Raw genomic sequence first — 25,025 nt, 5'->3', positions numbered from 1 at the left:
CTCGCTAACGGGCTTTTAACCCTTTCATGTTCCTAAGTGATTAAAATTTGAATTGCTACCGTATCTTTTGTAACATTTATCAAAAAGTTACAATAAGGGAGACAGTATACCTTTTGAAAGTTAACAAGGTTTAACATGAAGTGTTTATGCTATTTGCTTGCCCATTTTTTGGACAATGCGTTTGCTCTCCATTTCAGTTCCGAAGGTACTGTTTGTGACCTACTTCCAGGCTTTTCTGGGACACTTTACGTACTATACATACATACTTTACGTATTATACTGACATCCAAAATCATCTCCTTACTAGGATTTAGTTTTGTAACAGTTCTAAGTAAAATGTGGTCAATCTCTTCCCCAGACAGGGCTTTGTCGAGCCGCGTGCCAGGTTCTGCAGCCTGTGAGTTGGATCCAGCTCATCCAGAGCCTCCCTCACATGACTTTGGTCAAGGTTAGGTAACAAACCATCTGCTTAAGCAAGTCAGCGTAAGGCGGTTCGCAAGGCGAACTCAACAAGCTATTTCAGGCAAGGTACACCAGCTCAGAGGCAAACACCCCCCCTTTAATTTCCCTGGAAAAGTACAGAAAACCCTCCCTGTAAGTGAAAATGGGAGCCAGAAACAAGCCTGCCAGGATTGCCACTCCGTATCTGTCCTGAAAAGTCCCCGCGTGCATGAATTACCCGAAACACTAAACTCTTCACAAAGGCACAAAAAGGCAAAATAAAACCTGTGACGAATTCTTTATGAATTTCTAGTCATCATGTATTCCTAAGAACCAAATTCTAATTGATTACAAAAAAATAGCAAAATTAACATTTTAGTTTTATAATTAATGAACTTCCATTTATACAAACAATAGAGTTTATTTCCTCTCTAATTAAAATATATTTGTTATCCTTAATAACACTCAGGTTAAATTAGTAACAGTTGAGTTACAAAACAAAAAAGCAACAGAAAGCAACCTTCTGTTATGGTTTTTTTTTTTATTTCATGTGATAATCAAATATGCTGATCAAGGAACAACTGGGTTGTGCTTTATTTTAAATATTCATAACATTACACCAGCATATAATCACAGCACATATTTAAAAAACTAGAAAAAATAGACATTAAATTTCTGTGTATTGGATTTAAACCTTTTATCATGTGAAAAACTATATTCTGTACACTCTAAACATATTAGTGTGTAGGACTCAAAGATAAAAACATATACACAGAACATATTAGTAGCTCCACAAAACAAGGAAGTCACATAATTAAGTAGAGTGATCGTAAACCAGCTGTACTTAAAAATACAAAGCTATGATAGTTTTTTAATTGGAGAATTGAGGATCAGTCCAGTAAGAAACGAGTATTTTAAGGTGACTCTCATTAGAACAGTTCTTAACTTTTTCATTTAAATGCTGCAAACTGCCAAGAACAAAAATGAAAGATTTCTAACATTACTGGTGAATTATAAAAAAATTAAAAAAGAAAGCATTTTCATGGAGATAAGAGTTTAATCTTCTCTTATGAAAAAATAGACAAACAAACAGAAGCACTGCAAAGTATGAGCAGATAAATGAGTTGGGATAATGCTAAATGTTAAAAAAAAAAAACCACAAGAAAAAAAATCAAACAATGAACACCTTTTTGTGTAGGGGGGGCAATTTTAAAATGAGACCGCTCCTTTCATGAAGGGCACAAGGTATGTAAAATCTCCTCCATTTCTGTTGAGTTCTCTTTTAAGGAATGAAATTAATGTACATTTTATATACAGAGGGATTTTTGAGAAAAACAGATGGCTAAAACCAGTTTACTGAAGCCAATTTATACATCTAAACCAGAAAAAAAATAAATGGGGAGACAGGAATTATATATCAAAACAGACAAACTTACAAAGTAATAGTAGTAAACATAAGGTGAAATATTGCAGCAGCAGGTTTACGTTTATTCTCTGAATTATGTCACAACCAACGTTAGAGAAATAAGAAAACCTTTTCAATCTTACGTAACGTTTTTGAGAAGCTAAAGTCTCAGATACAATATACATGTATATAATAATTTTTTAAATTCACTTACTTATTTACAAATTTTAGAGGGCCAGACTCTTTATACAACTATATTTGCATAAACTTCAGTCATACAGAGTCCTCCCAAAGTGAAGCAAAGGAATGATCACATAAATAAAGCTTCGCACTGCTTTTACATACAAAAAATTCACTTAAGGAAAATAATTTTTAAAATGTTAAAATGTATGTAGAGTTTGACAGCAGAAAAATCTAAGTACTGCCATATGATTACATCCTGGAATTAACCGCATTTTTTACACTACATTACACATTTAAAGCAATAAAGCAGGAAACGTTTGCATCCACAGTGCTGTGTATTTCACTAATACATAAAAACTTCCTGTCTTTTCATAATATTTGTACGACACAGAGGGCATTCATTAAGTGCTTCAGCACATTCCTTACAGGCAACTAGGTGACCACAGGGAATGAGGACAACTGATATGTCTTTAGCCATACAAATTTTACAAAGCTTTTCTTCCTGCAAGCGTCTTAACTTCTCTTCAGTACTGAGATCTAAGGAAAATAAACACATAAAAAGAAGTTAACATACTTTGTACCACTGATTTTTTTTTTCCTTTACACACAAGGACAAGGTTTTCTTCATATGATATAAAGGTTACACCTTTAAAAAGAAAACAAAATTACAAGAGATAGGAAATCAAGCTGCAGCATGGAATCCTCTTTTTTCCTCCTCCCCCCCATCTCATTACACTTCCCAGGCCAATGCAAGCAGGCAATTCAGCTATCTATATTTGCAAGAGCTTGAAATATCTATAGAATTTAGGATATGCATATTTCAATCAGGAACCATTCTTTTCAGACTTCCCATTGACAACCTTCCCAAAAGTTGTACTGAAGGTGAAAGAAAGGCTCGTTGATACTGGTTACGTAATTTGGATTTTATTTTTTTTCCAGAGAGTTTACCCAATGGAAAGAATGAGGATGTGATTTCCTTCCCTGCCTCTGTTTTCAAAATGCCCATATGTCAAAAGCTTTAAAATTTGTAATACAGAATGAATCAATTTTGCATTGTACATTAGCTCTTTGTTATTCCAGTATGACCCGTTTGAAAACGCAAACTTCAAAAGCCTTCCCCTGCCACTTGGGGAAAGCTCTGCACAGCCAACCACAAAAATAATGTCTATCTTCATTGCAAGTTCTTTTTCCCCCACAATGTCCATTACAAATCTTGTTAAAAGGAGTGGACTGGTACGCTCTCTGCCTATCGTGCCAACCAGAGGGTCTTTGCCCTCCCTATGAATTCATCCATATACTCATCTTAAACTACAAGTCTCCTGAGTTAGAAACCTCAGTTGTGGTCTATTTGCAGAGTGTACCGCAATGGCTTTCTGAGCATAACTTGCCTGTCCTAGCATAGTTGGAACACAAATAATTGAGAAGAAACACCATCTAGAAGTACACTTTTTCTTACTGGCCAAGACGGAAAATGCTTCTATCCCATGCAAAATTTTATACTGAACAATAAATAATCCCCTACTAAGAGTTTTTCATTTTGAGTACACTGAATATCTGACAGTATGCTCCTGTGTCTATTTCATTTTGTCACCAGGGTCCCCACATCTATAGTTATTCTTGCCTTTTTTTTTTTAAATGTCATTGTCACAATAATTTTGGCTTTTTAGATAGCATATATAACCTTTCCCAGAAGCACGCTAGACTATTACTTCAGTATTATACACTTTTGAGGTATTAATACTACTTATTTTATAGATGATATTTATAAATGCTGCTATGCTCAAATATTTTAACATTTAACATCTTTGTTCAGCTTTTTTTTTTATGTCCAAAAATAAATCTCTTGAATTTTAAGTTACAGTACCGTAACTTTGCCTTAAGTAAGACTTGGCTCAGAAGGCAGAATAAACAAATAGCAGTAAGATATATTTCATAGACTAAAGAGCCAATACAAAAGTACACACAGAAGTATTGTAACTGAATAAGCTCATCTTGCTCAACTGAAATTTCATTTGGTTCCTCTTCCCTTGTATTTTCTTTTTGAGCACTTAAGCCTGCTACCAGATCCCCAACAGATGTGTGGCTTTCTCCAGACATCTGCAATTTCTTTTCCATGGTGTTCCTAACCTCAGACAAACTGAAACCCATGTTTATGGCATTTTGTACCAAAGGATTCTGTAAGACATCACCTAAAACAAGAAATTAAAAAAAAACCACCACCAAACCAATTTAACAAGAATGAATCCAATTATCGGACAGTATTGACTATAGTACTCGAAGACACCTTTGCAAATATCTAGTCAAAGGAATTCTATTTCCATCTTGAGAATTTTGCTAGTTGTAAAAACTTATTTCCAGTTCTTCTATTACATGTAAATGACTAATTTCTTCTTTACTTAACAAGATTGTTCAAAGAGCAAAATTTTTTAACCTGATTTTCACTCTCATAAATGAGCAGTGTGTGAGAGATTTCTAAAATAGGTTTTGTGTAACCACTCTTATTAGCAACAGCTATCATTCCCTGGGATGAACCTGCATGACTGTCCTCCTACTACCCCTTTAACTGACTTTTTATTGCTTGGTATTTGGGAAAAACATTGCAGGAATGCGTAATACTGGAACACATAACAAGCTATTTAAGCTTTCTCAGCTCCCTAGTCCTTGCCATTTAACAGATCAACTCTTCCTGCCTTGTGAAAAGCAACAATGATTGTTTCATTTCAGTATTCTTTAACATTCATCCCACAGCACTACTAATTCAATGCTTGATGCATCCTTACTAGCTATAAAAATAAGACTGTATCCTATACATACTTCTTTCATGATTTACAATCTTTGCTTTACAATATTTATCCAACCATGATTAGATTTCCCCCAAGAGAAATAAAATTCATTCTGCAGTTGTTTAGAAGCAATGAAGCAATGGAAGAGTATCATCCCACAATTTGCCTGTCATGCTTTATTTAAAAATGTAATAGGGTTATTTTTTAAATTAACCATTTCTTTTACTATACATGCAAGTATGGATATCCAAAATAGGGGGGGTTCGTTGTTTGGGGTTTTTTTCTAAACAGATACCTTTAGGAAGTATTGTCCCTTCAGTAGCTTCTGTCTAGAAGTAAAATATAAACAGACAAAATTACAATTCTGGAGAAAGTAGAAGGAAACCTATACAGTTACAAGACAGAAAATAGCTATTTGATGTCAGGTATTTTATTGACTAAAACTATTAAATCTGCTCTGAACAATTGCAAAGGGATCAGTGTTAAAATTTCATTTTAACCCATCTTTGCTATAATCATATGTACATGATTCTTAGTCTATGGAAGAATTCTAAAATAATATCGTTTTTACTTTTCAATGATTGCATACGAGTTTAACAATGCTCTACCAACAAGAAAAATTATCTACTACGCTTAAATAAGGAAATTATTCATCGTAAACCTTAGGTTCCCAGGCTATTAAAAAATACCACTTGCTCAGTACTAAATATACAACATATACAGGGTACCCTACCTGTGATCCATAACCCAGCTAAGGAGAACTGAGATCTATAAACCCTGAATGACAGACCCAAACATACTTTGATGTCTTTCACTTTCTGCCAATGAAAGAAGCAGCAGGAGGACTAAATGATATGCAGATAATTAGAAGAGCAACTTCATATGAAAATTATGTTAAGATTGTTTTCTATTTTAACAAAATGATATTTGATTAATAAGCAAGACACTTACTGTTGAAGCCCTACATCCATCTCTTAAGTGAACATTATTTATAAATTCTAGCCCCTTTTCCTTTCTCACAAATCCACACCTATAAATGAAAATATTTAGTTATAATAAAACTGCATAAGCAGCAAACAAAAATTGACTACATGACTTCGGAAAGCTTTGATACATTTCCTACATCATACAGAATGCTTGCTTTTGAAATCTCTACATGTTTAGTCAACATCAGTAATGTCATTTAAACATTTCTAAAAATATCTTAATTACTTCAGCAGTACTTATCTTTTCAACATTTTTGGTGAAATGAAAAGCTAAAGAGTTGTTGGCCATGACAGCTGATTCCACAGGTTTATAAAAGTAAAGGCTCCAACAAAAAACAAACATTATATTAAATTGTTGGTTCTTTTAGAGTCTTTTGCAATCAAAGAAAAGCAGCCACTGGTCAGACAGGTGCCTTACGTGCTTTCTTTCACTGTTTTCCAACCAGTCCTAGCCACTGGGCAGAGCTCTTCCCTACCAGAAGATTTAGGGAATGCCATAACTCCTCGACAATAGTTCTCTAGCTTCAGCAGTTACTTCACCTTCATGGTATCCTGTTCATGGACATAGACAGCATGCTGTGAGACTGATACGCTGCCACTGAAGTTGATGTGCAAACAAAAACTCCATATAAGACAGTTAATGATCTAAGAGGAACTAATCAAATCTGACATAATTTAAGCAACCTAAAACCAAATCAAACCCATATAAGGACGAGTGAAAGGTAGCAAGAAAATGTGTCTTAACCATTCACTGCACCAAGCCAAAAGCTTGGAATGGCATCTCTTTTAAGTGGCAGAGACTAATAATTAAAAGCTGCACGTACCGCTATTGAAAAAGGATCAGCTAATGCATAAATACTAACTTCCAGCTTCCAGAGGGCCTCTCACCACAGAAGACAAATTCAGCAGCTAACGCATAAAAGACATTGATTTTATCAATGCTATAAAAGTAACTAAGTCTTTGTACTCGGACAGCTTTTATCCACCTGTAAGAAGCAATGAGTCATATACTATTCTTCCTTTCTTCGAGACAGATTTTAGACAAAATTGGCCATCTTTCTAAAAACTATTTCTGGGTCTGGAATCCTCAATCCTTTAAAATTATGTAGAAGTATGTTTTGAATTCAATACCACTACTTACTTCTTCAGGTTTGTTGGCACCATGACAGAAGTTTAGTCATTTTGTATTCTGACATAAGTTACAAACTTTGGCACGTGTGAAGCTATTAAAATAACAATTAGAATGTAGTGCTTGGATAAGAAGAAAAAAAAAAAAAAATCAGATACGTATTCGCAAAACTTCATGATTCTGCTAGCTGAGACATCAGTTAAGCCCAGACACAGAAATCTTCTCTTCCTTTTAATAATTCCTACAAACAAGCTAACATACAAGCAACACTGACTTAAAAGTAAAGTTATTCAGAAGGTACAGTTTCAGGGCAACCTTTCAGACCGATCACCTCTAATGAGTTAGTTGTGTCCTCAACCTCTTGACATTTAGTTCTCTTTCCCACCCACTTTAGAAGAACTCCCTCCTACCTCTCAAAGAAAACATTGGGTTAATGTCCTCTTTTGAGGCCTCCAATATAACATTAGAGCATATGTTGATGAGTATACATACAATAGCAGAACTACAGAAGGTAGAACAGATGGAACAACAAAAATAAGGACCCCATGCAAAAAAAAACCCCTTACAATCTTTTCTACTTATTGAAAAGGAAAAATATAAACCATGGAAGACAACTGATATTCCTTTGGTGCCTACATGACAAAAATGAAGGAGAAGAAAGTGGAGAAGGGCAACTAAAAAAAATTATTTTCATAAATCTAAACAATCTTAAGCCATAGTCAACCTTCTGAAACCTTTAGTAGTATGCTCTGTCATTAAAACGTAATATACTGTAAATAAGACTCAGACATGCAACAAGAAAACAGTAAAAAATACCTTACCCAGGAAACCATTTGGCATGTTGATCCCATGGGTCTTCATTTTCCTTCCATTCTTGCAATCCTCCACCACAGTGGAAACACACAACATGATCACCATTACCTAAGGAAACACACGATAATAAAGTTACATTCTTCTAGTAGGCATAACAGTAAACTTTCGACTACAATGTTACATTATTAAGAAAAAATATTTATTTTATTGATTAGCAACTGTAACTAAGAAGAACTCCATTTTCAAGGAGGACATAATAGGTAAGATTTGAAACAAATGTTTAGGAGAGACTCGAGCTTAAAAAATACAAAATAAGAGTCACATGAAATACTCCTGGATTTTATTTTAACAAGTAATTATACAGATAAAGGCAAAAGCTTGAAAATAATCTATTATCAAATAGCTCAATGCACTGGTAAACAAGCCATAAAGTAGTCTAGCACAAAGAATTAAGGATGTTTACGTGCCTTTTTGGTCCTCCATTTCACCATTAAGATTAATGGGCTCTACATAGCAGTAGCATAACTGACTGAGGAGATGTTAGGAGAAATCTCATTCTCTCTGTTCTAGCACTATGCCTATTGTAATCAAAGACTGTGCCAGAAACTGCTTAGAGATTGTGTTTATTGAAATGAAAGGAGGTATGGATAGATTTTTCCTACAGACCTAAATCATTCTCAGGCCACAGGTAACAGTTTTCACAGAAGTGACTTGAACAGCCATCAGGTCTGATAAGCTGGTGCCCGCTTAGTGCACCTCCACAATACAGATCTCACTTGGCTGTGAGAAGCTAGGTACTTTTAGGAATCCAAGAAGAAATCAATAAATACAGTTCTACTGGGTACAAATATTGCCCATATACCACTCATACAAAAATATATCAAAAGTTTTGTTTATGGCCACAAATAAAACAAATGGAATCAGATTTAAAAGTTCTTCCGAGAGCTACTAAGAGAGAAGACAATTAAGATGAGAGGAAGAATTTATTCTGGATAATCCCCTTTTCTTTGTGACCTAATAATAGCAACACTTTGCACTCATACAGCATCTCTCAGTGAAGAATTTCAAAGAGCTTTAACAGCACTGTGCAATTCAATCTAATTGGGAAACCAATGCACAAAGACGTTGGAGTCTTACCCAAGTCATACACTACATGTCTAAGAGTAAAAGCTCTTCCACTGAAGTCATTGTCTTCATAAAGCTTTTACAGTAGGTAGTAATGGTATTTGCTAGTTTCGGGTGTCCAAATGCTAACACATGTTAACTAAATAAAATGGCACACAACCTGGATTGTCTTGTTCATAGACTTCTGTGCGGGCCACAAGCCCACTCCTTAGACCTAAGGCAGATCTGGAGGACAGCACTTCATTTTTTAAAAAATATTAGCTTCAATAATTGTCATTGTGAAAGCTGTCTTATGAGGGTTTTAGCAGGCAAGGAAAACAAACTGATGTTTTACTGCTAAAAATGAATTTATGACCAAGTTTATACTTTGCCATCAAAAATACTTGATATAAAGTATATCATTTTACACAAGAACTATGAAAAGTAGTTTACAGAGTAAAGAAATTCTGGCAAATCATTCCATATTAGAGTAACAAAATGCTTATTTTTTCATAACAAGACACTCATATAAAATTTGTTTGTAAAAGATATTAGCCATTTTAAGGTCTGGCTTACCTATGCTATAGAACCCAGCTTCAGCAAGTTGCTCCTTGTCAACAGGATATATCCAAGTTAAAAATGTTTGTAAACGTCTTCCATATTTTGCCATAGATGGATTCCTTGGATGCTCAGCAAGAATAGATTCACTTGGAACATTTCCAACGTCCCGGCCCAGGACAAAAAAGCATTTGGGAAAATGCCTCTTGTGTTCTGACCAAGCTCTGTCACTGGGTTCCCACTTTTTCAATTTTCCACCACAACAAAAACATGCCACTTGATCATCAACACCTGTATAATAGAATCCAGCATTAGCTAATTCCTCTGGTGTCAACTGGCCATTGAGGGGCCAGTTGTGAAAAGACTTTAATCGTGTGTCTTCGCTGCACATAGCAGGGTTTTTAGGATAAAAATTATCTGACATATCCACAACCTGCCTAGTTCTCAAAAGGTAATCTGCCTCCACATCAGATGGGTCATCCAGAGTACACGGGAGGGCTGAACTGCTGGAACCCTTTTCAGTTCTATGCTGGTAGTTCTGGGCGAGAGGATGTATGTTATTTTGCAGAAAAGCAGATTCAGTAATAAATTTGCAATTTGGGGAAAGCTTTTTGTGTCTCTCAACTGCAGAATCCCCAGGCGCCCATCCTTCAATAGTTCTATGGCAACTGAAGCACTTCACTTTGTCACCTTCTCCAGTATAAACAAAGCCAGCTCGTGCTAGTGCTGATGCTGAAACCGGACAGCCAAGTGGAAAATCAACAAAAGTTCCTAGTCGGTACTGTTCCTGTGCCCATTCCTGGTCACGGTCAGTGTCTGGAGTGGCGCAAGCCCCAGAGTTATCTGAGCCATTACACGTCATCTCTTCATAAGTAGGGCTCTCCTTTCAGATTTCCTAAACAAAGAATAAATGTTTTAATTTCACAGACAGAAGAATTCATCATATCCATATGCAAGCCTGAAAACTGGCTAAATTAAACTATCCATCCTTTATGTATTAAAATAGTGCCTCTTCCTCTTCCCTCCCATCTCACCCTTGCCTGCCCCCAAACATGCAGAGGCAAACACCGAACATTAAAAACAAAATAATAAAAAAAAAAAACAAACATAAAGAAAGGCAGGAAGATAATGAAGTTTTACAAGTCAATAAAAATTACCTGGAAAACACACAGGCTTATACATTTATAGCTTTAAAAGCATGTTCTACTTAACAAACAAACATTGTAAGAATGAAATCAACAAAATATTTAACAAAAACTCTGGGCAAAACCCTGCCAAAAGGCTCCTGAACCTGAAATATCAAGTTACTGAATTTAAAATACTGATCTAAGCCAGACCACATTTGCAAGATTTTACAGCCCAGTTCTGAAACACAACTATCTTTATTTTTCCCCGTGCTAAGGCCATGACCACCATGCCCATTACAGATGGGCATCAACTGGTGAAATCATCATCAGAAAAAAAAAAAAAAAAAAACTTTAGGCTTGTGTTACATTTTAAAGACATCAGTTTTCCTTTTAGCAAAATATCTCACAAAATCAACTATCAGATGTTTCACCAGGGCAACTGCTGTGCTCTGCTTTGAAGATCACCGTTTTGGACTACCAGCACTAGCATTCACGCCCAGCACACTGCTTCCACTTTCCCATGCCCCGCCTACACTCACTATCCAAAGTTCCTGTGCCTCTGCCATCACCTCAGCTTTTCCTCCCTGAAGGAATGTCATTCTCCTTACCACTTGTCCCACATTCCCATTCCTGCCTACACTTTTCCAGGGTGAGTACCGACTGCTAGTCCTGCCCCACGCCCTTCTGTGCCAAAGGCTGCCAAGAGCACTCAGACAAGCCCCTTCTTTCACGAGGATGAAAGAAAGCAACTTGGTTCCTGCAGGTCCTGCACAAGAACCACAAACTGACACAGTCATTGCCTTAATCCCAAGATGGATAAGTCAGACCACAGGACAAATTCATCTCTTGTCCTGACAAGTGCAGTGATATTATTGACTTAGAAAGTCTCCGGTAAAATGCAGGCTACTGCTGATAACGCATCTCAAACTTATTCCTTTATTAAGTGATAAATTAAATTACTATGAGACTGCCCAAATGGACTTCTTAGCACAAAGCAATAATAATTCAGCAATTAGCAAAAAGAAATGCATATAAGGAAGAACAGGATATGTATTTATTTGAACAAGTGTCCTCCTCCATTTTCTATATGAATTCTGAAATGTATCTGTTTCCAGTCCTTACCTTTATAAGGTAGGCCATCAGGCAAAAATTTAGCTTCCTCAACACACTCCTTCCTCAACACCTGCATTAATATTGATCATACTTTCTGTATGGTCAATGCGGATGTTACAATTATAATAAGTGCTTATATAATACCAGATTTAGCTTCTACAGGAAGGACAAAACCTTTTCTAACATTCAGAAGCAGGAGGGGAAAATTAAAATGACTATGCATTGCAGGATCGCTGCATCCTTTGCCAAGATGACAAAGATAATTAACCTACAAGCAGGCTGAGAAAACATGACATTAGAGACCCAGCATGCTTGCTTCATGTGATCACGGGTGTAAGACTACTCCTGAGCACCAGCTTTAACTCCTTCTGTAAGTCAGTTCATGACTAATGTAATGACACTAGAAATTATACTGTGGTTTTCTGTTTTAGTTTAGCAAATTCAAAAATAGCTTCTGAATAAATTACATTGACTGACCTACAAATCTGACCTGTATGCTTGTTTTGACTTTGAAGAGGAAAAATAACAAAGACCAAAAGAGTAACTACATGTAGTAATATGAAAGCTGTCACAATACATGTATTTTTTAATATACATATGTATATTGAAAACAACTTTTATAACAGAAGTTTAGAAGTTCATGTTTATTTCCTTTTAAAAACCTTATTTTAAATCCTCTAGGACTGTTTCTGTAAAGATCTCAAGTGACCTTATGGGTTTATCATCATTACTACTACACTGCATTCACAGAATAATTTGTATTACTCAAATACCATTAGCCACAAACTAATTTTCTTATCTGCCTGCCTAAAAGACTTTCCACAAGAAGGCAAACAAAGCCTACCTCACATCCTTCAGACTCTTTTTCAAAATGTACATTGAAAAAACAAACAAATGCATATGCTTTCAATGTATGAATAGCAGTTTATCTTCATTTCTATTATACTTACATAGAAATGAGTTCAGAAACAGTGAAAAACCAACTAATCCTATTTAAATTTTTGCATATTAACTTTTTTCAGTTTATATTTACTTAAAAATCAGAACAGAGCTTCTACATCCCTCTTTGATCTGTTGCATACAAAATAACAGCTGAGTAGATCGTCTCTGATTTGCTGCAGTTCCCTGTAATTTGCCCTCCCTGTCCTTAGTAAAATCAGGGGTAAAGACAGACCAAGGTTCAAGCCTGACAGATGTCAAGAATTTACTGGGGACACAAAGATCACCCTTGGTTTGTGCTTTTTTTGTTCCTTGTGCCATATGGGGTGACCACATACTACAATGATGACTCTGAAATATGAAGTTAAACAGTTAAGAGAAAATTAATTATGCCCCCACTTCTGGTAAACTACCTATGTGTTCTGTTTTAAGGACCATTTAACTGCTCCGTTATCAGAACTCATCTTAAAATCTGCCATTCTTAAAGTCTGATACAGCAGTATCATATGTGTAAAGAATAAAAAATACATTTGTATACACCAGGTGCATATATATATATATATAAAAAACTTCATTACAACATGAATGCACTGCTTACAATAAGTCATTATTTTTCATAAGCTAAAGAAGATATTTTACCAAAGCAATTTGAACAAATATTGTATCATAAGTAAGGCTCAGATTCTCCCGTGCCCTCGGACAGGGATGATCTTCAAATCATACTTACACTGCATGAGCAAGCCTGGGTCTTGCAGTACTTTTCTGGATTCTTTCACTAAACCTCTCCCCCTCCAACATCAGAAAATTTAAGAAACCTCATAGCATTTTTTTTTAGTAAATAAGCTGAAAATTCTGAAAATTTTTATTTCATGCAACTGGTAAACATCTACTTTTTAGATAATTTCATTCCAAAGACTCCACTTCTTTCAAAGCAGGCTTCATTTTCAGAGCGCCTATAAACTTACAATGTTTAATTGTGCATGTTCTCCTCCCAAAATAACTTCTCACCTTTAAAAATACAGGCTGCAGAACTCAAAATATCATGTAGGAGGTACATCTCGTATATGACAGACTTTCCTAACAGAAATAACAGCATGAGTTTTAAACTATTATTTATATCAGTTGGTATTAGTTTTACTCCACTTGCTCTGTTGATCCTCTTGGTGTCTCCTGGAAGGATATGTGTGTGTTTTAATGACACTAAGGAACTGAGAAGGAAACGCTTGAGCAAAGACACAAAGAGGGAAGGAAGAGGACCAAAGACTAAACCGAAATATTAGAAATCAGGATGGAGATTATATTCAATTAACTGAGATGTTCTTTTTCAGTTTTATTGATTACTTTTAATTAACTGTGAATGCTAGGCAAAAATAAACTAAACAGAAGTACCTAAAACTCAGTATCTGTACCACCCTCAACTACAATGGAAATCACAGGATAATGCCTTTCAGCTAGATCTAACAGCAGTATCTGAAGCAGAAAAAAAAAAAAAAAAATCTCTATATACTGTACTGGAAGTTCTAACAATTGAGGGAAAATATAATTGGAAATAAGCATCAAGATAAAACTAAAAAAAAAACTATACATATTGCATTCATCACTCAGAACATTGAAATTAGCGGCTTTATTCTTTCAAACAGTATTTTTCTACAGTGCTATGAATACTTCAATACTCCTTCTGTTAACACAGTGAATGAAAAAAAATTACGCCCTCAACATAGCAATAATCAAATATCTGCCACAGTTGGGTTCTCTGGAGGTAAGCAATCTATCTTGATCCTCACAATCAAAACAGCGTGAAAAGCACATACCAAAAGAGCAGTAAGTACTGACAGAAGGTCCAATCACCACAGATCAATGCTTTAATACGAAGTAACTGTTTCAAATTATATCAACCATCATTCTAGAAGCCTCTCAAAACCACATCTAAATACTGCAATGACAGAAGCAGGACAAATCCCTCACAGGTATCTGCTAGCTTTAATAATGCTCCATCCACATTATGAAGCCATTTCCATACGACAGCCCCCCTAAACATAGTTGGTTTACATTTCAGTATAATTTTATTTAAGAGAAAAAGACATTAACATATTTATTAAGCATTGAGGCAAACTCTTTGCCTGTGTAAGTACTGCTTTAAATACAACATTAGTACTACTTTAAATGCAACATCAAGTTCTATTATTTCTATTTCAAACAACTGTTAAAAGCAACTGTTCAAAGTGTAAAATTAAAACTCGCTTAGGAATAGTATTTCTACACAGGTATTTTAAGAGTTGCCATACTCCAGTTAGTTGGAGTAATGATTCAGAACAATATCCTGCACCATAACAGCACTCAGACAAACATTAACTGCAGAAGAAAAATAACTGAAAGTATATGTTTAATGGTTTATGGCTAAGAAACATAAATTAATAAAAAGCAGCCAACCAAGACACGTACACAAGATTTTACAATACGTACCAGCAGCAAACCCGAGTTCAGAGAGTATACTTCATGTATACAGAAGTTAATTAAGCCTTTCTGCATAGATTTAATTAATCACATAGGTCCAGAAATGTTAAAGTTCATCTTCACTGATAAAACCCAGGAGATTTTAACTATTACTGAAGCATTAAATATCTTCTTATATATGCAGTAAGTAAACAAAGCCTATTTTAGTCTGAAAGACTTCCAGAAGCTAAGCCAAGTTTAATCCTGCTTTTAAACATCTGAAGGTATTTGTCACAAGACACCTCCCACTTTGAAGCTAAAGTACCAAATTATATAGTCTATTGATTATGTTTCAGAAGAAAAAATAAAGACAAGAATACATAGCAAAAATATTAACTTACTCAAAATGCAAAATTGCACACTGTGGTTTTGCAAGCCAAATGTGTTCAATTCAGCTTTAAAAATATTAACAGGTATGATTTTATGCAAAAATACGACATCATCGCATGACCTAGATTTGAAATGCTTCAAAGGAAAAGTATGGAACCCACTTCTCTCTTTCAAGTGTATTTTATTAGACATGATTATTTCCACCTTTAATCCTAAAACAGATTAGCATTATAAGGAGTTATTTTTAATTCTTCCACATGACAAACATGGCAGTAACCTCCAAGTCAGAAATCTACTTGCACAGCCTCATGCTCCTGACCAAATGGTACACAAAGACGGAGCTTCTACTGCTTGACATGCTGACTATGAGAGCAATGTTAGTGTTTACTGTTGACTGAATTTTGAAATGTGAGAGTAGTGCACCAAGTAAATATCAAACAGAACATACTGCACCAGCTGACGCACAGATTATGCATATGTCACTTCACTGAATTTCACTTTATGCCTGCTCAGCTGCAATTAGATCAAGGGAGATGCATGCTGCTAACTGAAAGCGTACGTGTAAAGATTAAAACCACAAGAAACACAGGATTTATTTAAACAGTGTTTACAAATCTTAGCATATTTACATCTAATTATCAATAGCCAATTTTTAAAAAATTCTTAAGATTTTTTTTTTTAATTTATTTTATAAAGAGGGCATGTATCTACACAATGCCTTTTGATTCAGTGCCAGAGCTTACATATATCCATCAGCTCAGCTTCATTTGTCTGTTTTTCAAACAGGTCCTACTTAGCTTCCCATCAGGGTTTATTGTCATAGGAAGTCAGCTGGCTGCTCAAGGTTATAGCAGGCTGTTAGATCCACCTAATTCTTGACTCCAAACACAAAGACTTCTACCCTCTCTCCATCTTAGAAATAAATATAAACAGGCCAATAGAAATGTACCATTTTGGGAATGATTTTCATACTGTATTTTCCTTCATGAAGTAGTCTCATAGCTATGGAAGAGAGCAATAAACAAGAACAATGGATTCATGGCAGTGCTCTCAGTAGGTAACAGTGGGACAAACTTGCATCTGCCAAGGGCAGAGAAAAAAAAAATTTGTTTTTGTGAACTTGCAAGGTAAATGTCTTCAGAAGAACTTTAGCTGTATGTATGAGAAGAAAGGAGTAAATACCAGCCGCTACAGAAAAAACTGGCATGTTGTAGCCTAAGTACATGGTCCTACAGAGATGTCAAAAGTCAAACATAAGACATAATCAGAGACATTAAAGAATGTATAAATCAGTGTTATCCAAAGTGACCACGGAAGAGAAATGACTAAAGGTCTGGAGAAAACCATTTTAGCTCTACCACACCTTGCTAAGTGTTCAGTACAAAACGAAGTGTGAAAGAGATGTTGGCATTTTTAATTTGGACACAGGAAAACCTATCTAAAGCAAACGTTTAGTTCTGACAGCTGCTGCCACTGAAACGAATTGCCTACAGATGACAGTACCTAAAAATAAAGCGGCGGGCGGGAGGACACAACACACTGACCCAAAAAAAACCAATAAAAAACCCCCAAAACCAACACAGAGAAAATCCTACCAAACCCCAAACCTCAGGCATACTGAGAAAGAGATGGAAAGAAAGACTGAAGTTAAAAGTAGAGAACAGGAGAGCCAGCACCAAGAGGACAAGGCTTCAAATAACGCCCCCCAGCAAAACAAAACAAAACTATAAAAAAGGAAGGAGCAATCCTGACAGTCTCAAATTTCTCTGGCAGTTCTAGTAAGATGTTTTATTCATGGCATAAGCAGGAATATAATGAAATATTTTTCATGAAAAGGCACTGTACTCCTGTATATCATACAGCAGTCTGTGTATGACTTAGCTATCAATTTTTAATTACAAGGTCACTTGAATTGTACCATGTAAGCTTACTGAGATTCTCTAAGTATTCTTTCAGGCAAATCGCAGGGAAAAAATAATTTTTACATTTCTGTTCCCCCCCCCCCCCCAACACTTTGGAAAATCAGTCTGTTAGTTTTTCCATCCTGTTTCCATATCCCCTACCAATATCTTCATTTGCTTAATTATTCTACTGTTCCCCCTCTTATAAAAGGCTTCTTAACACAACTCACTGTGAAAATACATTTCAAATTCAGTACTACAACACTACCATATAGAGAGGAAAAATCAAATATTCAAGATTCTTCATTTTTATATTATACACTTACATTTTAGATGTACAATTCAAGTGATATAAAATCTATGCTTCATATAATTTTTATGCTTTAACTTTAGAACATTTAATCAATTAACTGCTGTATTATTAACAGGAATTTGATTTAGCTTCAAGTTCTTCCTCCAGAAATTCAGGCTAAACTTCTACAACTCTTCCCTCTAATAGAAAACAGCTTGGAAGTTGTATTTAATACAATTTGAAGCATACTTCCATCCATGGAAGTTCATCAATACGTTTTGGGGGCTATGCAAGCTATGCAGTTCCTGCCCTCGTAAAAGTAGAAATTACAAGCTACTTTTGTCAACTACGAAGCACATGAGCTAAATAAAAACATATAAATGTTCAAATCTGTAATTATAAAGTGAATCACTATAGAAATGTAACCCCTAAAAGCTGAGTTACTGCTCTTCTGTTTAAGAAACAAAAAATTATCCAGTCAATGGGAGTATATTAAGTACAACAGCCAATAGTAAAAAATGCCTAGCAAAACCTGTGGTGCCCTGGGATGCATCTCCTTTCCCGAGTATAAGCTGTGCTCCAGCTTTTAGTGTTACATCCTTTTATAAATCATTTAAACTTATAATTGAAGAAAGAGATGGAAAAAGAGGGCCTCTTTCACTGAGGAGACATAATGATATCAAACTTGAGATACAGCAACATCATTAATGCCACAGCAAAACTGCTGAATCTTTTGGATTCTAAAGAAAGAAGTTGTAAAACCACACAAGCACAGAGAGCCCTTCACCTCCTGCCTCGTCCTCTGGCAAAGGTGTTCACTTCCACCCAGCTAATACTCCCGACCACGCCAGTGCTGCTTAGTTCATTATTCACATTCATTTAACTGCAGCCTGATGCAGAAGCAGCATCAAGATACTTTCTGGTATCACTAGCATGAATGTTTTGCCATTAAAGAATGAGGTGAATTTATATATGTATTTTTTACACATATATACACACACACCTATCTATATACACACACCTCATCATCTTGTAAACTTGGAAATCTCTCTTGAATTATCCTCTATATTTTAAGTTTGTCAGGAAACGGAGATGACTTGTGGATTAATTCTAATTATAATATTGTACCAAAAGTGAAATATGAAAGTTGCACCTGTTGAAAACACTCTGCTTGCCTTTCTATTTAATAAGAAACTCTCTGAAACATAGAAGGGGAAGGACAACGAACTGCAAGGTAGATGCAGCTTCGTTTTACATTTTATATGATAGAAGTGACATTCAATTCAAGCTTTGCAGCATGCTTTCTTCAGTCCTAACATACTTTCAACCTTCATCACGCACAGCTACTTTTTTTCGTGTTCAAGAATCTTGCTATTTCTAGAGTCTGACTTTCAATCGTCATGTTCAGAATATTTTGGATTAGAACTCCGCAAGACAGACCACATGCTATGACAAATAAAAAGCAGCAAAGGACTGTATGCTGTGTAACTCCTGAAACAGAAAAATGCAAAGGGTACTTACAATAGTTTTTCCCCTAAGAAATTAGTATCCAATCAGACCAAGTTTAGTAATAGATTAATCAAAGCAGATACTGGTTTCATCTCTATTTTCCACCAATCTTCAGGACAAATTCCAATGTTTACATTCCTGTTGATATGAAAAAAAAAAAAGGTTAAAAATGTTCCTTTTCACATAACCTTCAGCATAGTTTACGAAGGCATAACTCCAAACTATGATTAAAAAAAAACAACAGACAACAACATTTTAAAATTCTATCCTTTGGCCAAGAGTCCAAATTAAAATATATTCTAAAGTTGAAAGAGCGTGAGGTCAGGGAAAGTCTGAAATTCAGATGTTTTAGTGAAACTAGCAAGGGACATAAGACTGGGGAGACTCCAGAATATCCAAAGATGGCAAAACAAAATCCTGGAATTAAAAACTAGAGGGCAGCAAAAAGGAGAGACTGTAACAGCAAACGGAGCAAGATCCAATGATCCAGTGTTCTCTTCTCTCTCCTAGGAAACTCCGCATCTGATTGTAAATTGGATTTCCTGAAACTCTTCAGCTCCCTGCAGCTGTCCCGCCCACCCTGGGAGGATAGCAACAGACGTAGAAGCACTATCACAGGTACACAGAGGCCTGAAATGAAATCCATCTTCATACTTCAAAAACCAAGATATGAACACGCATTGTCTTACTGTTCTGATAACAAATGCAAGTCTGCCTCGTATCAGTGGGAGCAGCCAAAAAAACCCCACAACCAAACAACAGCCCTCATAAGAATTCTTTCACTTTTGCTGCTGGTTACAAAGGCTAAGGTCAGAGGAGATACAGAACAATCATTAACTTGTTCCTTTGCCCTTCTTGGCCAATGCTGTCGGTACCAAGTTTTCTATGGAAAGAAGTAGTTGGGTGTTGTTTAAAGGGCCTGAAAGAAAACTGCAAAGCAATCAAGTAGATAGCAAAAGGAAGCACTTAGGAAAACGAAAAATATCAAAATAAAAGCTTAATCAACAAATCCATCACATGAAAACTTACTTTCTTAGAGAGAGTGCTTCACTGTTGTCTTCTCTGTTATGTGGTGATTTATTTCATGACAAACAAAGAGTACATTAAGTTAATGTGTATTCTACTGCTCTTTGTTAAGGTATTAGATAAAAAAAATTATTTGATAAAAAAGTGATTTCCCCCCCAGTTGGTTGCTTTTCCTTCCAAATTGGTCTACTGTTACATCTTGTAGTTTCTACCTCTTCATTTAAGAGACAAAAATCTTCCCACTTAGCTAAGTACTAAAATTGCAATGCAAGATTGTAGCAATTAAGGGATCATGAAAGCAGTTCTGCAAAAATATCTAAGAGCAGTTTCAAGAACAAATTTATACTTTTTAGCAAATGCAGATTAACAACAGTTAAAACAGACAGAAATTACCGAGACTAAAAATAGTTCTGACTCCCATTTATAGGACTTCTATCAGGAAGATAGGAGCATCAGAGAGACGGTAGTACAGAAACAGAAATACACAAACTGTTAAAGAGAAATGTATCAGCATACATGCATAGCCACTGTGCAAAAGAGAACTGCTTGAGCTGAAGTTTGAATTACAGCTGAAAAAAATGAGTGAAGTTCTTCCTGCAGAATCCTTAATAACTACTGAATTGTTACCATAGAAAACCTGAACAAAACTGCATTTTTATTAATAAGAAGCAGAAAGCTCATTCTAGACAGTGATGGGTCTATTTGAAAAAAAAGAAAAAAAAAAAGAGCGGGCGAGGGAAGAGAAGACAATGCTCAAATGTGTCAAAAGAACCAAAGACGACCACAAAAGTGCGTAGTAGCATAGCAAATTTTTCTTTTACTTATGTAAAGAGAACACAACATTAAATATTATGCCCAGAGGAAAGTCTCTTGTGGACCTCCAAGCTCCACGGAGGGCAGCCCGGCCCGGAGGGGCTGCCGGCGCCGGGCCGGGGTCAGGGTCAGCCGGCGGGGCAGGCCCGGCCCGGCCCGGCCGCTCACGGCGGAGGGGGCGCGCCCCGCACCATGGCAACGCCTCCCCCGCCTGGCGACCACCCCCGCCGCCGCCCGGGAGAGGCCGGGGGCAGCGGCGCCCCCGCCGGCCCCCGGGACCCCCCGCACCACCTGCGTGAGGGGCGGGAGGGCCCCGGGCAGCGCGGGGGGACCGAGCCCCCCGCCCCGCCGAGCCGCCCGGGCCAGCGAGAGCCGCCGGAGCGGGCAGCCCGGGAGCCCGTCCCGCCCGCTGCCCCGGGGTACCGACGGCCACAGCCGCGCCCGCCTGACAACTCACCGCGCCGCGTCCCCCTCCGTGCCGGCACCGGCTGCGGGAACCGCTCCGCGCCCAGTGCACGCCGAGAAAATGGCGGCTCCCGGCAGCCTCTCCGGCCCCTCTCCGCGGCGAGAAGGCAGCAGCGCCCCCTGGCGGGCTGGGGGGGGCGCGGCAGGCCGGCGCCCGCCGGCGGAGGGCGGCACGTAGTGGCAGGCGGCGGGAAGCGCAGAGCGGCGGCGCCCGCCGCGGGCCCTCCTCGCTGCCGCCGCCTCAGCGGTCTCAGCCCCGCGCCTCAGCCGCCTCAGCCCCGCGCCTCAGCCGCCTCAGCCCCGCGCCTCGGCTCGTTCCGCTTCTCCGTCCCCTCAAGTGCCTCAGCTCCCACCGCGCCCCGGCTCCGCGCCGGCCTAGCCGGGCCGGAGGCTCCCTCTCCCTCAGCATCTCGAACAGCCCCTTCATTTCACACCATCTTCTCCAGACGGCTTCTGGTCTGGAGCATGCTAATCCCAGCGCTCTCCTTGCTCTCACCTCTCGTCCCTGCAATTACGGCTTGTTAAGAATTAAAACTGCATTTTTATGAATAAGAAGCACAGGGCAGTGCAGTGGGGAGGCGAGCTCCCAGACGGCCTGACCACAGCGGGTCTGCAGCCCGCGGGGCCCTGCGAAGTCCCACGGATGCTGTGGCCGGCCAACTGACAGGATCAATACTAATAAAAGTCACAAGCTTGACCTAAATAAGGTGTGGTTCTTAAGATCCACCTCATCTGAAAGATTGCATGACAGTGCAATTCTGAATACTTATCCTGAAATTCATAGACTTCTCCTAACTGGCTGCATAAGGGAATTGAGAAATCATCCACCAGATGCTGATCTTCTAAGTCCTCACAGATGACGTGAGATGCCTACCGGCGATACTTCTCAGTACAGCTTGGGCTGTACTGTAATTGTTTCTTAATCTTTGCTCGTAACTCACAGGGATAGTAAAGCAAAGCAGGTAGTGCTACTAATTAATAAGTTCGCTAGGGACTGGCCTTTTCTTTTTCTTCAAATCTGAAGATTTGTGTTCTTATTAGCTATTATAAATTTCATGTATTTGGACTGGAATTTTCCAAATCAGACAGAAACCTTAGGCTATTTTCTCTGGTAGTTGTAACCAAAATAATCTATTTATTTTCAAGACTAAGATGGTTGTTGTGCAACATTAAAATATTCCATTAACCTTTCTCTCTTTTTTTAGAAACTCAGGGGCTCTCATGATTGATCCAACAAATTTTAATGTAGTCAAGATACTTGGCTTTATGTAGGGGACCTGCTTCCTGCTGTCCTCAAGAAAAGTCAGCTACTTGGAGTAACGTTCTCAAACGTTGTTGGTTTTCCCATTGTGTATATGATCGGTAGCTACTTACCTTTTTTAAATCATATATCTCTGAAGCCTTGTGGCAGACAGTTTGGGACAATTTCAGGAGAAGCAGTCTAATTATACAATGTGCCAGAATGTTTGCAGATTCCAGGGCTTAGCTTGAAAGCCCTTTTGGATAAGGATTATTTCTCACTTTGTGCTGTCCAGCATCTACTAAGACCCCAATTTGATTCAAAGCTTCTAGTTATTGTAAGTAACCTAATAATTTCCATTACTGTAAGTAATGAAATAGTAACAAACTCCCTTTGGTCGATTAGAAAAAAAATCCTTAAGAGACAAAAAGTCAAATGTAAAAGGCTTGAGCATTACAGGTAATATTTGTGCGAGCCAGACAGAACTTGGTTGCCTAAAAATGCCAAGATGATAACTGTACATGTTTCACTATCTGAGAAATAACTCTGTTGCAGTAGTGAAAGTCACATCAATCTAAACTCATTTCACATCAGTCCGAAGCAAGATCATTTATTTAAGGATCTCTGGCATAATATGACACAGTAAGAAGTCTGTACCTTAACACTGCAACATGAACATGAATTTTTAATCTTATCAATCCTTGTCATGCCACATTATTAATACACTCATTAGCAATTATTTTCACAAAGGCCGTTGCTCTGTTGAGGTTTTGATACTTTTCCAAATGAAGCAGATTGTTTTTAGAGGTCACAAGGTGTTTTTACAGTGATCCACTTACAGGTTTTGATGTCTAAATTGAAAACTTTGGTAAAAAACCCCAAAAAGCTCTAGCACTAATACCGAGAAGAGCTAGAAGAAAACACAGCGGAAAAGAAAAACATTCGCAAAAAGGACAGTAACGCTCACAAAACATTTATTTTCTAAGCAAGCTAGTTCTTTGTTTTCTGTTGAGTTTAACCAACTTAAAGTTCAGTTCAAATAAAGTTCTGAATCAGTCAGTGGAACTGTAAGCCAAAGAGTACAGTTGCACTGGAAAGCCAACACGATGCATTTGGTGACCCAAGAGCGTTAAAACTAATTGTATTACTTCAAAGTACTTTTGATTGCAGATAGAATTGTACAGTGGTGGTACTTGAGCTACAGAAAGTAATTAAACTTTGAAGACAATTTCAAACAATATATTTGTCAACATGAAGTAGATGTAGACAAATGTTTGTATTTGCTGTATTCCCTCTTCCATTTGAAATGGAATGAACAAAATTGTTACTAAAATTTGTTGAGTAGTCTGTCTTAAAACAAACAAAAAATTTAATTTACTGACTTCATATAGATGTAGTCTCACTGAACTTTCCTGTCTGCTTTTTTGTGGAAGGACTTGTAGCCACTACATTATGGACCTTAACTGACCCCGGAGCAATTCCATACTTTGAGTATCTTTGTCTTGTATTTTATTCTCAGATAAATTAAAAAAAAACCAACTGAAATTTTACAGAGATGAGAAGAACCTTTAGTGAGATAAAGAAATGCCTCTCTCAATCTGATTTATATGCTTCATTCAATTATAATCAATGGATATGGAAAATCATCTTACTGTGTAGAAGTGTACATATGCAATTGCACAACGTGGTTTCTGCAGTGCTGTGTCCCTGCATGATCTACCCTATTGTATTTTTTTCAGCTCATGTAATTCATGCTATGAATAAGTAAAGAAACAAGCCAGTTAGCTTGAAAAGTAGATGCTATATAGCATACACGGTGATAGCTAACACACGGTTCTCCCGAGCCCAGTACTGCACAGCACGCTGGAATCATATTCGCTTCTTCTACTCTGGGAAGTAACTTACCTTATATATTATTACGTAGGGTTGATTTAAACTGCTGTTCTTCATTAAAAATGTCATTTAAAAAAGTAAGCACAAGTCAAGTCAGGAATCTGAAGTGTCTGGGAATGGTGGTTTTGGCTGCAGCTCATTTGAAAAGGCACATTTGCTTAATGAAGGGGCAGTACTTGGAGGCATAAAAGGAAGCTTCCAACCACTGCATATGTCTGACTAAGGGAAGGCCAGTAAGTGGATTTGGGGGGATTTTCTGCTAAGCGAAAGAGATTTCAATATCCTTCTGCTTGGGGGTTTTTGGAGGTTTGTTTTGTTTCATTTTTTTTGTGAAACATGAACATTTTGTAGCTTGGACAATTTTCAAACTGGACAATTTCCAACGTTTCAAATTGTTTCATGCAAAGATGATCTTTTAACATCTTTCTGGTGGAGGAGTTGGTAACATTTTCGAGATTAATTTAATGTACCTTCTACTGAAA

The 25,025-nt window shown here is 37.3% G+C and overlaps 1 protein-coding gene across 4 annotated transcripts; it reads right to left on the bottom strand.

The window, feature by feature from the left end:
- Positions 1-207: 207 nt before the first annotated feature.
- On the bottom strand, positions 208-21,500 carry XIAP (X-linked inhibitor of apoptosis). Of its 4 annotated transcripts, none has more exons than XM_082323658.1 (8): positions 21,403-21,500; positions 20,136-20,168; positions 19,119-19,244; positions 9,421-10,297; positions 7,749-7,848; positions 5,764-5,842; positions 5,108-5,141; positions 208-2,566 (listed from the first exon to the last, which is right to left on the bottom strand). In XM_082323658.1, exons 4-8 carry the CDS (start codon positions 10,262-10,264, stop codon positions 2,373-2,375), a joined length of 1,251 nt encoding a protein of 416 aa, XP_082179784.1. In that variant the 5' UTR covers positions 10,265-10,297; positions 19,119-19,244; positions 20,136-20,168; positions 21,403-21,500; the 3' UTR covers positions 208-2,372. The 4 variants fall into 4 exon arrangements, with proteins under 4 accessions (XP_082179784.1, XP_082179785.1, XP_082179783.1 ...); XM_082323659.1 differs by lacking the exon at positions 20,136-20,168 and having other exon boundaries at positions 9,421-9,693; positions 10,093-10,297; XM_082323657.1 differs by lacking the exon at positions 20,136-20,168.
- Between the last annotated feature and the right edge of the window lie 3,525 nt (positions 21,501-25,025).

The sequence above is a fragment of the Platalea leucorodia genome (assembly GCF_965183815.1).
Source record: "Platalea leucorodia genome assembly, chromosome: 10".
NCBI classification, from domain to species: Eukaryota; Metazoa; Chordata; class Aves; order Pelecaniformes; family Threskiornithidae; genus Platalea; species Platalea leucorodia.
The sequence above is the reverse complement of the archived record's forward strand: the minus strand, read 5'-3'. Positions and strand labels throughout refer to the sequence as shown.